This window comes from Oculina patagonica, chromosome 7 (genome assembly GCF_052425735.1).
Source record: "Oculina patagonica isolate OP01 chromosome 7, crgOcupat, whole genome shotgun sequence".
Lineage (NCBI taxonomy): Eukaryota > Metazoa > Cnidaria > Anthozoa > Scleractinia > Oculinidae > Oculina > Oculina patagonica.
This window is the reverse complement of record NC_135764.1, coordinates 10,397,300-10,415,238: the sequence shown is the minus strand read 5'-3', so window position 1 is coordinate 10,415,238 and position 17,939 is coordinate 10,397,300. Positions and strand designations below refer to the sequence as shown.

At 38.5% G+C, this 17,939-nt stretch overlaps 2 protein-coding genes across 3 annotated transcripts in view; both read left to right on the top strand.

The window, feature by feature from the left end:
• Positions 1–15,682, top strand: part of LOC144660682 (kinesin heavy chain-like) — a 38,894-nt gene extending 23,212 nt beyond the window's left edge. The window contains exons 17-30 of one of the 2 annotated variants that reach the window (XM_078521384.1): positions 158–256; positions 538–633; positions 775–892; positions 2,105–2,181; positions 5,679–5,788; positions 6,078–6,117; positions 6,266–6,327; positions 6,617–6,677; positions 7,067–7,138; positions 7,478–7,585; positions 9,657–9,876; positions 11,072–11,372; positions 13,234–13,517; positions 14,136–15,682. In XM_078521384.1, coding sequence (XP_078377510.1) covers positions 158–256; positions 538–633; positions 775–892; positions 2,105–2,181; positions 5,679–5,788; positions 6,078–6,117; positions 6,266–6,327; positions 6,617–6,677; positions 7,067–7,138; positions 7,478–7,585; positions 9,657–9,876; positions 11,072–11,372; positions 13,234–13,517; positions 14,136–14,173 — 1,686 coding nt within the window. In that variant the 3' untranslated portion in view covers positions 14,174–15,682. The other variant, XM_078521385.1, reaches the window with a different exon arrangement.
• Positions 11,382–13,208, top strand: LOC144660737 (cystatin-1-like). The gene has a single exon (XM_078521471.1). It carries the CDS (start codon positions 12,390–12,392, stop codon positions 12,972–12,974), a length of 585 nt encoding a protein of 194 aa, XP_078377597.1. The 5' UTR covers positions 11,382–12,389; the 3' UTR covers positions 12,975–13,208.
• Positions 15,683–17,939: the final 2,257 nt, after the last annotated feature.

The window sequence follows — 17,939 nt, the reverse complement described above, 5'->3', positions numbered from 1 at the left end:
GTAAGTGGCTATTTCACTTTTTGTGGGAAATATTTTTTTCCTCAATAATCCATGGACAAGCTTTTTTTTTTGAACTGTTGTGTCAGCTCGTTGTTATGAAGCTTGAAGTATACTTTGTCCTTAGACTTACTAATTGTGTTTTTGATATGATTGGCAGAAACCCAATATTGACTGCAGTGGCAAGTTGGACGAAGATTTCACAGTTGCCCGACTTTACGTGAATAAAATCAAGTCAGAAGTTAAAACTCTCTCTGTGGTAAGTGTATGGAATCACCCAGGTGGTTGCCGTAGTCCGGACTCATCACGCAACGCTCCCTCTCCCAGCGCTGCGTGACAAGTTCAAACAACGGCTGCGAAAGAGACTAGGGTCTCAAATTTGTAAACATTAAAGCATTGGAACTTTCATGCTGTTAGGTGGATCTTTTGATTACTTTGGGCATGATTGCTGTCCCATTCTTTGCAGTGCAAAACCAAGATATAAAGGGAGGGAGGCAAGAATCAAATGTTTTGCTCAATTTTGTTGTTGTTGTCTTTCAGCGCTCCAGCACCTTGGAATTGACAGAAAGTGATTTGAAGTCGTCACTCGATGGAAAGAACAAAGAGCTTAACCAGTCAATGCTTCTCATATCACAGGTTAGTATTGATTGAAATATCAATTCTCCTTTTGGATAACCATACATTTCTTTAAACGAAAGTTGTGGGAATTCGATGATTTATCAAACCCCTGTTAATCTGTTCTTCTCTTGTTGCTAAGTGGCGTTGTTTTATTTTCAGTATGAAGCGAAAATGAAGACCCTCGAGGCAAACATGAAAGAGATGGAGTCCAAGAAGAGGATTTTAGAAGAAGCTGTCGATTCATTGAACGAAGAAATAGCAAAACTGAAGGCAAAAGGTAACGGGCGTCATTTTTTAGTGGGCTCCATTATCTCTTGTTAATTTAGTCCAAGTAAACACACTGATGTTTCTCTTCTCGAACTCAGAGGGCGGAATGAATTCAGACGCTCACTTCGAGTGTGTGAGAGAGGGAGTTTTAATTTGTTTACCTATTGTGGCGTTATGCGTTCAAGTAGTTGAGAAACAGCCAAAATTCCACAGTACAAATTCTTAAGCTTAGTTTGCTGGGCATCGCAAACAAACCTATTCTCTTTAAGCACTTTGTTCTAAATCGTTTGCCACATGTTATATTTTCTTCTTGTTTGAAGAAGTGAAAGTAGCAGTTATGAATTGTAATACATTATAGCTTTTAAAAATAGGATTCAAACCAACACAACACCTTTACAGGACAACAATATCAAGCGCTTGTGGTGAAAGGCAGTGAGAACTTCAATATATTTTTGTTATTGATCTCTTTAAAGACTTTGAGACAATTGCGAATTTCGTTATATTTTGTTTTGAAAATACAGGCCACGGAGTTAAGATTTCGATTGTAATCTTATTGGGTTTAAACAGTTGCATTTTCAGCATAATTTTAATTGACGATAAATGAGAGGTGATATGTCTTGTATTGAATGCTCCTTTAATATTTTCAATTATTTGCTGCAAGAAAGTTATTTTATCTTGATATCCAATCATATGACAGATCAAGATCGTTCTTCCTCCATTATGATTGGCTATCATGATTTGTTCTCGCATTGCACGTGACGAAATGCGTCATCCTGATTGGCTAATCCCGCGATAAATGATAAGCGAGAATTGTCTTTACTATTTTTAGCCGTGAAAATATCACAGGAAAAAAAAACTCTAAAACTTGGGAGAACGTATTTGCGGTGACTTTCGCCATTTAAGAACCTTCCTTCGCTATGGTATGTCATTTATTTGCAGGAGACCTACTAAAATTAAGTTGACAAAGGTTCAAGTAATCAGTTCTTATCGTTTAAAATAAACGATATAATTCTTATTTTGTCATATTTCATCTTTGGAATTCTGCGTTGGCGCGAGATCAATCATTGAAGTTCTCATTGTCTGTAATTTCGTGTTATTGCGTGTTTCTTGCGAGCTCGGCGAAACGATACCTTGCAAACTAGAGTCATACAAGTTGTCCAAAAAAGTACATGTAATGTGATTGAGTGATAACTAACAGAAGTATTTTTTGGCGATTTTACAGCCCAGATGCATGCTCTGGCTCTCAAAGACAAGGAAGAGGAACATGCTGGCCTGCTTCACACAGCGGGTGAAATACAGGTATGTTACTAAAACGTCTTCTTTTTATGACAGCGTTCTTCTAATGGCTGGAGAAGAATTCGAGTTAACCTTTGATTTAGCATTTGCTCAGCTTTGAAACCAGTTTAAAACACTTGTGACAGATGCGTTAGCCAATCAGAGCGAAGCTGTCGTTTTTTTCGACCAATCAGGTGACGTAGGTCTCGCAAGTTTTACCGCGCTTGCCATCGGTACGCGGTGACATGATTTCCCGCGCGTGTTGCTGGATATATGTCTTTGAGGCAAATTTTATTTCACTCGTTACGTTTGTTGCAGCTAGTGATATTGGCTCTTTTATAACATTGATTCAGTAAAGTAAAATAAAAGGAGTTTTTTTGTGCGTTTTTGTTCTGCAATAACATAAGATAGGAGAAAGTTAGGTAGAAAGATACAGCTAGAATTTCTTCAGCGAGACCCTGACGTCACCGTAAGAGTTTGGTGACGTCATTCTCAACTTAAATGGAGAGAGACTGGTGCCTTACTTTGTTTTCCAGTTATATTTTTCAAAATACAATTTTTAAAGGGGTGGAGGGGGAAGGGATTTATTGTCTATACTTTTTGCACCAGCACACAAGTGAAATTGAGGTTGGCTTTTTCGATCTACCGCACAGGGTGTTCGCCGACCATTTTAATAACAATGGATTAAATAAAATAATGTGAAAAATGACAGATTACAACTGTGATAGATCCTGTCTAGACGAGGCTAAATAAATTTTAGTGTTTACCAACGCGAAATTTAATTTTCAAGAAAATCAAGTTTTGTTTTTTAATAGCGCTTAAGTTTTATGATTTTTCTTTTGTAAAATTGTGGCATATCGCAAAACAAAGTTCTTTCAGTCTTTTACGAAAGTAATAGCCGAAGAAGATTTTTGTAAAATGCAATAAATTTTTTGAAAAATGCAATTGTGGTGGGGTTTATTTTTTACATCAGCTACAAACAAACAGTTAGACCTAAAGCAATTTTTATTGCATTTCCATATCCCTGTCTTTTGGGAGTGGTTCTTACGGATATAACCAACAAATAGAAGCTTTTTTAATTCCATTTTGCCCTTGGCTATTAAAAGGAACGTCACGCCAATAAACGCAAAATAATATTCAGGTTTTCTTTAAAGAATGCGAAATAAATTTTCATTTCGTCGGATGAGGATACTCGCCAATTGTTTTCAAGCGCTTAATAAACTTTATGGCCAATGTGTTTTTGTTTTAAGTATTGCGCTAATGTACTTTTCGTTTCGTTTGTGAAAAGTGTACAATAGGCAGAGAGATTGAGTGCGACTAAAGTCATTAATTGGTAGTTCCTCACTTAAGAATGAAAAGATTAAGGTTTAATGGTTTGAGGTTGAACACTTCAACTCGAATTATTGTATGTGCTTTAAGCGACACATTTCGCCTGAACGTCTGTTGTTTAAAAACGCCTTCTTGACCGATTTGAATTGCAAATGATGTCATTTTAGCTTGCTAGTAGTTTTTGGAAGACACCAGACATTATTCGCCGCATATAAATCAGAAAGCTCGCGTCGGAGTTTACGCGAAATAACAGCGAACTGTAATTTTGTGTGAATCGTGATCGCTACAGCGGAGCGTGATCTCGCGTGATTTTGCGTGATCTTTGACGACATGGGTAAACACATTCGGGATTCTGGCGTGAGTTTTACAAACGTGAAATGTGGTTGGCGATTTTCCGATTGCAGCGAATCGTCAATTGAAAATATTCTTGATTCGTTAAACGACGTTATAGAAGAAGTGCTGCAAAACGCGATGCCAAGGGTTTGTATTTTAAAAATCTTGATTTTGTAGCTCGATTTTAACGCGCGCTTTTAGCGACATGCTTAGTGTGTGAGATCTCGCGGGAAGCGATTCGAATTTATAAAACGAACATTGGATTAAACACGCGTGAACTTGAACAAAAACAATGTGCGTGGGCACGTTTGTGTATAACCCGTGCCAAACATTTCTCGGGGCGAAAATTTGTTTTCTAAAACATTTGGATTCTCGATGCTTCGAGAAAAAAATAGTTTTGAATTATTAATTGTAGCGGTTTCTGTAAGGCAGAAAAATCTTACTGAGAGTTTCTTAACATCAAGGCTTTCTACCCAAATTTGAATATTACTTGTCAAGCTAATTATACCGGTTTGTTTTGCATGTTCGCTGCCTAAAAGCCGGGTCAACTTACTTTATTTTGGAGAGAGTCGAATACACATTGGTCTGTTTTGGCAAGTTTCAAAAGACAAAAATTTCTGCTATTGTTTCATTTTCGCCGGGACGATGCACGTAAAATTTGTTTTCGTTTTTGAACAATTTGTAATGTTTAGTTTTCATTTTAAATGTCAGTTTAAGGAGGTGACCTTAATTAGCTGGACTATGGTTTTTATGAAAAATACTAATAATCGATCTATCTATTTTGAAAATTCGAAACTGGATTGGAGGATTTAGTGATTTTAAAGTTTTTATGCTTGAATTTCCGAACATTCTCGAGAATATCTGTCCTGGAATTAAGGCGCTTGTGAATTTGTTTTCTTGTTTTTAAGAGCCTCGATTTGCATTTTGTCTTACTGACCAAACACACTAGAAAAATATAGCTAGTATGGATGTTAAACGGGACAATCATTGCAATAACCTTTTATTTACTTGATTTCCTACGAGTTGATTGTTTAGTTCTTATTGTGCAATTTTTGTTATCATATTCCGGTAATAGGCTCTAAAGAAATGTATAATTGTTTGAAATATGATTGTGTTGTTCAATCGCCAATACTTGCTTGTGTTTCTTTATTATTGTTCTTATCTGTTTAATAAAGTTCCTACAGGGATAGCTAATCGTTCTCCAATCTATTTTAAATCGTAACACGACAGTCTAAAGTCAAAAGCCATGAGATTTAATTTTATTGTAATGAGAGCTCCAACTGATTATGCGAATTGTTTTGCTTGAAATAGAATGGCAATTCTATTATCATTATTGATGATTTGTTGATTTTTCCAATTTGTCGAATCTGTTAACCTTAGCAGGGGGTAAATGGGACCCAGGATTTAAGGCTACTTTTAGTCACGCGATTCTTTTAGGCAGGCAAAATTGTCTTGAGATCAAAGAGATAAACGATTTAAACTGGTGAATCAGAAAACTAAAAAGCAATACGGAAATTGAACTGTTGAACATTGAAAATGATTATGCGGATTGCAGAACTCTCAACTTCAGTTCTGTCAGCCAACAGAACTCGAATGTAGGTTTATTATTTTTCATCAATGACTCGTTCTCATGTCAAGATGTAACGTAAATTTTTATGAAGAAAGGCGTGTTTTTGCCTTTTCAATTTCTTAGGTCCCTTTAATACTTGATATTTCTAAAAAGCACAGGAAGTATCTCCCATAATTTCTTTATTTTCCTCTTCTGTCTGTTTAACCGTGTTTAGCCATTGCATAAAGAAGAATTTAGATGTTGTTAGATTGCAGGACACTTGTCTTAATCTTGACGTTTTTTTTTGTAGTCTGAACTGGAGATGCAAATGATCAGTCATCGCGAGGCGCACCAGAAACAACTGTCGCTCCTGAGAGACGAGATTGAATCACAGCACGGCATTATTGCAACAATCAAGGAGTAAGTTTTTCGTCATAAAATTTTAAATTGCCTTTCCGTTTTGTGGTTTTTCCATCCATGACGTTTGTGGGTAAAGGTAACCCACTTTAGCCAATCAGAATAGAGCAGCCACCATCTTAACCAATCATATTCCAGGGGAGCCAGCCGCGTTTTTATTTTCCCGCGTTTTTCTTTCTTGATCGTTGGCGAATGCAATCTATTGAAATACTTCGTTTTTCCTTTCGTAACATTCTGTGATTGTTAAACGACGTGTTTGTTAAACTCTAATTGTGCAAGTTTATTTCTTCAGAACCAATCAGAAGCAGACTTTAGAAAGGGATCACCTTATGGTTAGTACTTCATGTTCTTTTGTGGGATTTCGTCCATAATTAGTTATCTTTAGCTTTTGTACTCAATAAATTATCGCAAGTAAATGTTGTAAAATTCTCGGTAATTAGTTGGATTCTAATATTTTTGGAATTGTCTTCCGTTTTTCAGCTTGAAAATGAATCTTTGAAGCGAGAACTTGAAGAGAAATCATCTCGATTGATCGACCTGAAGTAAGTATTTTTAAATTTCGTGGTATTTAAAAATCAGTTGGCAAAGAAGGAACTTGTGTTTAATTACTGCGTGACACGAGCAATAAGAATAGTCGAGAATTGGCCAAGCATAAGCCGACCATTACCCGAGATCTTTCCGAAGCTGTTCGACTCTCAATTTGGAGACTTCGAAGATTATCCGATCTAAAAACAGCCAATAAGAATATAGTCGAAAGCACGTCTGGCGAACTGGAAAAATGTTATCGAGTTTTAATGTAAGCCGCGCTAACATCCATTTTTTCCCCTTCAGTGTGCAAGCGGAGAAGAGAGAACAAGCAAAGAACGATCTAAAAGGACTCGAAGAGACTGTGGTATGTACGATGATTAATAGTAAAATAAAGCGGTTTTCAATTCACTAATTTGCGTTTGCTTTGGTTTTGCATTACTACGCTTAATGATTGATTTAAAAATCTCGCGCCACTTTCTCAGCCAATCAGAAGTGAAACCAAAACTAATCGTGTCTCGCTCGCGTACGTTTTCCCGTGCTTCGTGCCTGCGACATGTATTTGCTTCGAGTTTTGATTGGCTCACTGGATTGTTTGTGTCCTTTGTGATTAGCCAGAGTTATAACTTTGCTTCTGCTCTAACTGATGCAGTCAGTGTATTTGTCAGTTTAAAGTCCTTTTGTAGTTATGTCATTGTAGAGCTGTTCAATTAGGCAAAAATTGATTTTAACTGGATTTATATTATTTCTTTTTAGCATAAAGAGTTGGCGACGCTTTACCGACTTCGGCAGTTGTTCGTCAAAGATTTGCAGGCTCGGTTAAAAGTGGTAAGTCTCTATCTTAATTGTTTTTATTGTACTTCAGTGAAAGTGATGTCATTTTATGACCATGTTTCATTCATTTTCTTTTTCCGTCCCTGAACCATTTTCACATTCTGATATTTCACCTTCAACGTTTCTTTACTTGATTTTCTTTACCGTTTCCCTTCTTCGATTCACTTAACGTTCCCTACCTCTTGTATGTTGCGGCTCATTGCTTTACGCCATTTCATGTCACGCAACGTTGTGTGACATCTCCTCTTTTCCAATCATACAGTGCGCGTATCTAGCACGTGATAATTAGAACGTTGATTGGTTGACTGACACATTGCTATAACTCCTCCCCAGACCAACGCGGATACGGACGCAGAGGAGGAAGGGGGAAGTCAAGCACAAAAACAGAAGATTGCTTTTTTAGAGAATAATTTGGACCAGCTAACGAAGGTCCATAAACAAGTGAGTATTGCAGTCGGTCCCAAGCTCAAAAACTTAATTCCCCTTACTATTTCCCATACATTCCCTTTAATGTTTGTTCAGAGAAATTAGTGTTACATCTGCCAGGCAATATCTCCGAGGTGATAATTTCATTTTTTTCTCATTATCCGTCTTTGACAACTTTACTGATATTTTAAGACGAAATACGTTTTTGATCACTTGAATAAATTTTAATTTCTGAGACTAAAGTATTTGCCCTCTCGTTATTATTCACTTGATGGCAGGCAACGATTTTCATATATTTGATTTTATACTAATTTCAATATTTGTATATAGGAAGAAATAAATTGATTTGTGTTATACAACTTACTAGAAAAAAAATTCTGTAAAAAAATATTCACGTTTTCCTCTTGTGCAAATGCTAACCGTTTACTGCCAGCATACTAATGCGATTGGCTTGGTAAATGAGACGAGAAAGACGTATAAAAGTAGAAAATAAATATTGCCGTTAGTGATGAAATTTAGCTAGGAATTTTTGTTTTCTGTGCTTTCTTAGTTGTCAACGAATGTATGTAAGTTATATTCTGGCCAAGACTATGTACAAGTTAAAGTCCCTCAACGTTATAAGTGTTGTCCTTGTTTATGGCGTAAGGCTGTAGCAGTAAATAATTATGTAAATGTTTTATTCCAAACAGCGGAAAGCCTTGCAGAAGGTCAAGATGTTGAAGCAGAAAATCAAAGTTCTTTCACTCGCGTGATAGACGTGTTAAATGGTTTTTTTTATTTACGGGACATTTTATTTATTTAAACGCCATTAAGAAGTGGGGCAACATAAATTAATCCTCATTAAGGACAGTTTTGGATGTATTTTGATATTTAATACAGTTTACAATTTCCGAGAAATCGCAGTTGTAAAATATTTTTATATTTCACGCATTCGCATTGAAGTTTTTTTAATCAATAAAAGGTAGTGAAATACTCCTATCCGATTGGATGCGACTTGAAATGGGTTTTTACTATTTGGGGAAATATTTTTTCTTGTTTTTAATGCGACTTAAAATTGGTTTCTATTATTGGTGGAATTTTTTTCCATGCGTCTTGAAATGGTTTCTATTTTGGGGGAAGTTTCATTTTTTTACGCGTCTTGATATGGGTTCTATTTGGGGGAAGTTTCTATTTTTTTTGTTTTCGAAAGAAAGAAATGAAGACAACACTCAATGATTCTCTTTGAGATCAATATAAAATGGTATTTTGGTATTTACTGAGTAGATTTCTAAGTAGTGTAGTTAACTGCCTGCAATTTTAACCCTTAATCCTGTCGAGAATTGTTGTACTTGTAAGTAGTTTCAAAGTTCATAGTTTTGCTTTCGATTGTTTTTTTTTTTCGTGCCAAAAGCTTGTGAACTTAAAGGCCAGGTAATTGAAACGAGATATTGTTTTTTTTTTTTATAATATAACGATATTCTAAAAGTTAACAATGGATCAATACTTTGATATAGTTCTTGTAATTAAATGAATAAGGGAAGTTTTTAATAAAATGAAACATTTATGTCATTGCATGGAAAATTCTTCACCTTTAGGAAACAATCAGCGATCAATTTAGTTTTATAGAGAAATCGGAAAGGAAACATTCCGTCCCTTAAAGTATTTTTCGATAGAGAAATCCCTTTAGCTTGCGTTTTTGGCGAATCTGTGTTAAGAACTCATCATCCGCATTAAAGAATTTTTGTCCGAATTTTCGGACATTTTCTTTCCATAAACAACTTGTTTTTGAACACTACAACACAAGACAAGAGACATTTTAGTATGCTGTACCCTTGACGCCCAAAAAGCCGCTCAATGCTAACGAATTATTACCCTGATCAATCACGAGCTATCTGCTCAGCGCAACCGAATGAAAATGGATTTAACTTTGGTGCCGAGGTTAGTTTTTATATAGAATCAATATTGGTCGCATACCAGAGGTAAATGTTATTGACTATATTGTACTAATAAGTGTTTAATTCCCTCATATAGGCTCTGGAGTACCATAACTACTTCGACGTAGCAGTTTCTTAATCTGATTTGAATATTACTTTTCTATTTTTGACAGCTCGTTAGAGATAATGCCGACCTGAGGTGTGAATTGCCCAAGCTAGAGAAGCGCCTGCGAGCAACACAAGAGCGGGTGAAGTCATTAGAGCAGGCTCTAAAAGAGGCCAAGGAAGGCGCGCAGAGGGACCGGGCACGATACCAGAAGGAGGTCGAGAGAATCCGGGAATCAATGAGACAGAAACAGGCGCAGGCTAGAAAGGGAGCTCAGGGACATATCGGTACGGATCAAATGTTAAATTCTCTATAACAGAGCTACCCTGGGTTAACCAACTTTTAGGACACATTGTCGTTTCGTGTTATTTGAGAAATTAGTAGTTATCAGCTAATGGTTTCATAGAATATTACGTTGCTGGTTATGCAGTAGATTCCGATTCCGCATATCCTCGATTTTTTCAACCTCCCGATAACTCGAAACAAAAGTCGTTTCCTTTGGATCTTCAATTTTTCCCTCCCCCACCCCCTCCCCCCTCCACTCCCCCACTCAATTTCCCGAAACTATTTTCGTTTTCCTTGGAAGTTCGAAAACTGAAATAAGGATTCCTCTGTTTTTTCGACTTTTTTTTCTATGTTGGCATATTCTAAAATGAAGAACTTTACCTGACATTTCTCTGATCATCGATGAAACGAAGGGTCAATTAAGACGGTATCACTGGCACTTCTAGGGGCGCTTACCATTAGTCAGAACTGGCCGGTCAGACCGGTCTTCTCGAGGACAGAATTCCGTTGTTAGTCGATCAGATTATATTTCACAGACTCCGTTCGAAATATATGAGAAAACAAATGGTAGGAATTTCCCAGTTAGTGCTTCAAACCACTTTTTAACGCTAAAAATATAAGGGGTACCCCCTTAAAAGCAAAACAAGGGCCTGGGTCTACCCATAAGGCCCTGGTGCCTAGGTCCCGCGGACCCATGATCCTTCGCTGGCTTTTTGACGCCGTGAAATAGACAGGCAAAGCAACACCCTATAAATACACCAGGGAAGGGTGAAGGGTGGGAACCTCATATATTTCTCACTTCGTCTGTTTATATAATCCGAATTATTACTTCAGGCCGCTTGGCGGCCCTAGTATAATTCTCATTTGTCCTGTCAAATCAATAAATGCATAAATATTATACTAATGCATGTGTACACTGTTGTGGTGGATTTCTGGGATAATCGCGTGGAAAAGGCCAATTTTACATTCAAAACTACAGTGCCGGCCGGCCCGAGTTCTGACTAATGTAAAGCGCCCTAGGACACGAATTGCTTCTTGTAAATCAAACCAACATTTCTGCATACGATTTGCACGTAGATATCGTTTAAATCAGCCTTAACACTGTAGATCGCTAAAAGGTAGCGGTCCCAATCTGTTATAAAGATCTTTTCACTCCATGTCAAACACACATCAATCATCTTTCATTTTCTATTCCAGCCAAACCTATCCGCCCAGGCCAGCAACCCACATCACCCAGCGTCCGTCCCGGCAGTAGCGCGGGCATCGGCAGTGCCTTATTAGGAATGACCCGTTTGGCTGGCGGAGCAGTCATGGGTTCCAACGTTCCCAACAGTCCTAGCACGCCCAGTTTACCCAGCTCCCCCAACGGAGCCACAATAGTGACGCCTGTGATTCGTGGCGGGAAAAGCTCGGAACCTGTGGTCTCGTACAGCAAGAGGATACGAAATGCAGTCAGTACAGAGTCTCTTAATCGCCCCCTACCACAGGGGAGCCCTAGGTGAGTTTTAAAACTTTTCTCCTAGGTCACGTGGCTTTTCCCGCGCTTAGAACCGGTTGCATGTTTCTTCAGATCTTAATTTGTGCTGTGACTATTTTGCTCCATTGAGTGTAGTCAAACTTAAAACTATCTTAACAACAAAACAAACTTAATCACGAAGGCAAATTTAAATTTATGAATGTAACGGGTGCCATGCATTTATGACGAGGCTTTAAGTGCTAGGACCGTTACCAGAATTCTCAACTAGAGCGGTTTTCACTTGAGTGTCGAAAGTTTATTGCGTTTGCTTTGGTTTTGCATTGCTTCGCTTAGTGATTGGCTTAAAAATCTCGCGCCACTTTCTCAGCCAATCAGAACTAAAACCAAAACCAATTGTGAATCGCTCGCGCACGTTTTCCCGCGCTTCGTGCCGGCTTCAAGTATTTGCTTCGAGTTTTTCATTGCATTGGTTCACTGGATTGTCTGTGTTCTTTGGGATTGGCTAGAGTGATAACTTTGGTTTTGGTTTTGGTTTTACGACACTCAATTGAAAACTGCTCTAAAACGCCAATGAATGGTATATTAACACCATATTGCGTTTCTCCGGTTTGAAAGGATTTCTTTGGAGTAAATTAGTTGTAAGGCTAGGCATTTCTATGTATCTTCGTATCTTACAGACTTGACACCTGTAGTTTGGTAGACAAAAGGCCGTGACTCGCAAAGGGACGCTTATCTACCTGCTGTGCGATACGTCGATTATCTACCTGCCCTGCTTTAACGTTTAAAATGTCCAATGTTTCACTTGACTTCATTTTGTTTTCCGTAGAAATCGTAAAAAATCGGGAAATATCAAGAATTTTTTCGATCGGTTAGAGTAATTTTTTTTTCAATCGCGGTTGCGCCTTTTTTTCTTAATGGTATTTCCTGGAAGGCGCGGAATTCTGGTAGATAGACTGGTAGTCTGGTATCTAGAAATACCGGACGCTTGCCAAACTGTCAAATGTCATTACGGATGAACTAGAATTGAGATAATAAATTATGAAACTCCAAAGTCGTCAACTCCAGGGGGTTAATATGGCTTACCGTTACACGAAGTTCCCGCTCGCTTTTTGTGTTGTCTTCGCCGTTTTTCGCGTTGTCCACAGTGCCACATTAGCCGGTGGTGTTACAAAGATCGACCAGGACAAGTTGTGGAGTCACAAGGAGCTTTTAGAGGGACTTAAACAGGCCGTGCGACTGGAAAACACACGAGAGCCCAAACCGTCGTTCAAATTCGTTTATCTGCCGTACACACTCGACGCGTCTAGCCAAGTTGTTCAAGGAACAATGTACTGCGTGAACGTGAAAATTGCGCCGTCTAAGTGTCCGAACGCTTTGAACGAGACGCGGGAAGGCATCGAAGCTTGTGCAGTGGATTTTCTAAAGCCTGACGTTTTAGAGCGCGAGAAATGTTGCGCTTTTGAGATTTGGTCGCGACCTTGGCTAGCGGGAAAGGAACGTTTGCTAGTGCAGAAAGCGGAATGTAAGCCGTCGTTTACGGAAGGACAAGCACAACCAGGTCGCTTTCGTGTGACAATGAAATTCAGTGTTTATCCCGTGTGTAACATGGTCAAGCCTGGCTGAACAGAGGAACCGTGTAACAACCTATTTTGTGATGTTGTAGTGATGTACAAAATAAAATGCTGTAAATATTCTACGTCGTGCAATGTTGCAAGAGTATGTAGATCCAACCCCAAAACTCTTCGAGTGCTTAGCGTTGAGGTTTAACCTGTAGCAATGCTCAATAAAAAGTTAAAATATTGTACTTGATATTGTTCTCTTCGGCCAAGGAATAGGTATTTTAAATTCTTTTGAAATAACTTCCTCTGATTGGTTCTTTCAGTTTGAATGGCGCCCATTCTTCGCCAGATTATGAAAGAAGGCGCGGCTCAGCAGCATCAGCTGGCGCGGTTACTCACTCTTCAAATGCGCACATGCGCGCTGCAGCCAGCGTGGACCGGCTCAACATGATGGGCGAAGGGAATTCTGGGCGAAAATTGCCGTCTATGCCGGACTCAATGCAGCGGTCGCCAATGAAGATTTCAGGTCGTGAAGGAGAAATAGCAGCTTTGAAGAGAAGTAATCGGCGGTCAGCGTCCTCGCACAATTTAGTAAATAGTACTGATGGTAAGCAGTTGTTCTTGTTTTGTGGTTTTATATTATTTTAAATAGCATAGATTTGTACGATTTTACTCCCCCCCCCCCCCCCCCCCCCCCGGGGGGGGGGGGGGGGGGGGGGGGGGGTGGAGGGGAATGTTTCCATATGACCCAAAATTCTCTCAGAAGATCAATAAGAATCAAGAAGTCTGGTTTTCGGATCAATAAGAATTTTAAAAATCGCAGTCGTTATCGGAAGCGCAGAGCGTTACGATCTAGTGAAAATCAAACCGACGTTTTTTTTATGACTCCGATTTTTAATTTTCACAAGGCTGTAAGCGCTCTTATGACTCGCGTCTACTTGCGTCTCCGTTTGGCGAGGACTTGCGTGCACTTGCGATGACTTGCGTTCGCTTTGGTCGAGATCAAAGTTGCACGCAAGTCAACACAACTTTTTCGCTGTTTGGCCACCCAACGCAAGTCAACGCAAGTCTTACTGTTTGCTTCAAGTACTGACTTGTAGCGCGCGCAGTAGCATTGAAAGGGCTTTTTTGACAACTTGCGTGCACTTGCGAGTAAACTTGCATTCCCGTTTGGCCAGGGCTTAACACTGTATGGTCTAATTTTGTCTGTTTATTTTTCACGTAGGTGGACCATGGGAGATGAGAAAGCAATCAGCGTCATAAAGTCTAAATGTCTGGCTCCAAGAGGAGACAAGTTGCGTTACGGATGAGAATTATTTTCCTCTATTGCGTTACGCGTGACTTTAGTCGAATTATTCAAGTAACAGCTTCCCAAGAGTGCCACATCAGATCAAATGCTGCTAAAATGATCTAGTTATTGACATTGTTAATTCCATGACACACAACTCGACGTTAGAAGAATACGAGAAAAAATTGAAGATACAAATATGACAAACGAGTTTTTTTGGATAGAGACAAACGCATATATCGAGTACAGGAAAAATGGTGGGGGGGGGGGGAGGGAGGAAGGGGAAGTGGGAGAAGAAAAGATATGTAGTAAGTGTAGTAGATGTTCCCTCGGGGGATGTTTCTTCTACGTCCTTGTACAGGGACACGGGGAATAGAGCAGGAAATTAGCCCTTGTATGTTCTCTTGGAACACTTGGGAAGATTTCCCTTATCCTTATATAAATTCCGTCAGGAGACCTCCCTTAGCTCCTTATGCCCTTATATAGGGAAATATCCCTGGGAAATCATCCCTGGGGAGACTTCCCTATACCCACGTTGTATTCAGAGGCGGTGGTAGAGGGAATGGGATTTTGGTAGGGTAAATTTCAGATAGAAAAAAAAGAAAATGGTGTCGTGCAAAGTGATGCGTTATTTTGTGTACTTTGAGTCATATTTAAACACTTATTTGTTCCAATGGAGAAATATCGTAGTTTATTGGTATAATTTCGATTTATTTTACTTCCCGTCTTCTTAATTGCATTATGTGTAAATAATTTTACTCGGTCTCTTTTTTGTTTTGTTTGCTTTATTAATTTAAAAGAAGGCGGGCCAATTTAGTAATATGTCTGGCTTTGAAGAACTGTGGCCTATAATCAGCACTGTAAAAGATATTTGCCTTTGTTTTCATTTTCACGGGTTGTTTACGGTTTACCGAAGAGATAGGTGCAGCCTATATTTGGTTTTGCTCAACAACAAAGCTTTCCAGAGACATATTACTTTTCAGTTTACTCTTCCATAACCTAATTGGATTGCCCGATGTCATCAGACGATATTCAAGCCTTTCACGAAATATGATTTGCAGGCAAAGTTCCCAAGTATTTCCCAGTAAATTAAACTTGATGCTTTACGAAAAACCCTTTTTAATCTTGTAGATGTTGCTTGTTGCTTCCACTTAGGATGCAGTGAGCCCGCAGTTTTCAGTAGAAACGATGACGTATTTTTGTGACGTAAACTCTTCGGAGTTCTTGCGATATCACTACGAGGGTTGGCGATAAGGGCGTTTGTTCTAATTCAGAATTAAAGGGCAAATCCTTTGCTAATGTAAATGGTAAGCAACCCGTACAGTTTCCTTTAATTCATTGCTTTGGCCAATGCATGTACTTATTTTATAAAACTGAGCTGGCGCTCTCATGCTAATACTGAGAACAAACTTTTTTTTTTTGGCCTTGGCGCTCGTTTTTTGTAATCTGTAAAGTCTTCAAGAAAGCAGAAGAATTCAAAGCCAGACGCGAGAAACAAACCTAGGGCAAATTTTATTTATTACTCTACACTTGAAAAGGTTAGTTCGTTTAACGTCGCTTTTCTTATTGATTCCTGTGTATCTTCCGACAAATTGCGAAGATTGTCCGAGAATTTGCCGAGGACTTCCGAAAGATATCACGTGGCCTTTTCGGTGTCCTACGGCCAAGTGACGTTGTGAAAATTTATTTTAAAACGTAGACATTTCATCGCTGTTGGTTTAATGACGAGTTTGCCATTACAGTCCGTCACCGGCTGAAAATATTTTGCCGGTAGTTAGGAAGGCGCAGCTAAAATAAGTAGATGAATTTAATTGTTACAAAAATCTATTTTTAAATTTAGGTGTCTTGAATATTGAGAGGGTCGGTTTGAGAACACAGGTGGGATATAGTACATGTAAATTGAGCTCGGGTGCTTTTTTTTTATTTGAGCTTTTCTTCTCGACTGAACTATTTGTTTAGGACGATTGTGACGTTTAACTTCTGATTAGTAGTTTCGGGAAGACAATAAAAAACCGACTCGCAAAAAGTTGTAATTTTTAATTGACTCTATTACGTTATTGGGCAATATCTAACTCGTACCCAGTCGCTGTTTATGCGGTTAGAATTTCCTCGGCCACAGTTGTGTCAAAAAAATTATCTATTTTTTAACCGATTAAGGGACTAGGTTTCTGCTTTTTTTTCGATATTCAAATCAGCATCCCAAGTAGATTCTAACAAGCAAATAAAAAAATATCTGTCATATACACTTTAACCTCGAATTCTTCTCTCGTCGCTTTCCCCTGAGAGACATACAGTAAAAACCCGCGTATAAGAACCTAACATTTAAGAACCTGTTAGGCTAAAATTTCATTTTTAAGCACCCTTCACATAAGAACCATTTTAGGCTAAAATTCTAAAACAGGTTCTTATTTTCAAAAAAAGAAAAATCTAATCTTCCCAAAAATATAGAATAAAAAAATCTTCTCAAAAATATATTTATAACACAGTCTGTACACATTATAGTTACAGCATAGTTACATAAAACTTGTCCTCCTTGAATATAATTATTATATTATTATTTCTTGAACAAAAGTTAAGAACCTAATTAAGAACCTAGTTAGTCTAATTTTACACTAAATACCATTTATATAAGAACCTGTTTAAGCTAACTTGAAAAAACCTAGGTTCTTATACGCGGGTTTTTGCTGTATTCGCGATCTACATGAACGGTAGTTCACTCACGTTAGAATATAATTATTGTCAGTCTTTACAATCCGCCTATCTCTCGTTGCTTTTTTATACTCATGGTTTTGCTATAATATATAGTTTATTTTGCTCCTGGGTGGCTGCGAAAGAAATTGTTTGCAAGAATTTTCCTGAACCACGTGCGTGACTAAGACTATATTAGTCACGTGGTACCGATCTGATAGGTGCACAAGAGTTCTACGATACACAAACCGTGTTGTTTAGAAACCATACCTTGTTGAGCAACTGTTTGATATCAGACAAAGGTCTTGCAGTTGGCATAAACTTTGATGAGATGTGTTTTGTAAACTTGCTACGAATACCAACAAACTGCTGTATTTTCCTTGCATTGCTGTTACTTCCGCATGCAGGTTTGTATCTATAATTTTTCATCAGTCCGGCTGAAAGGCAGAACTTAGTTTGAGCAGTATAGCCTGCGATAAGACGTGATGTTATTGTGTTTCTTTATATTTAATCTTCGTTCCGTTACCCGTTTGTGCGTTTGAGCGAGTGCGACGCCGAGTACGTTATGCTTTTCCTAGCCTTACGAATGCAGCCTGGGAGCGCTGGCGACGAGAGATATGCTGTTATTCTCTTTTCTGGCTGTGGTTTTCAAAGCGAAACTGAAATTTAGCCTCATCACAGGTTTAATACAGACCTAATTATTGGCACTGTCGATGAACCTCACATTAACTAATTGACTGTACATATTAATATAAATTGTTATAAGGTATTATGTTACTTTTTAATTAGCGATGCTTTTAATTTATCAACAATATCTCATGCCTGTTTCAAACGTTGTTGCTACTGCCGTGCCGAAAATGGGCCTTTATTAAAGCACGGCGGTAGCACGACGTTTGAAACCATTGAGTTCGGCGGGCTGAATTAATTTCGGTACTACTACTTTGCACGGCAGCCTTTGCCGTGCCGCACGGCGTGCTCTTGTCGTGCCGAACTAAATTCACAATATACGGTATAAGGCCTGGTTCACACTAGCGACATAACGACATGGACATA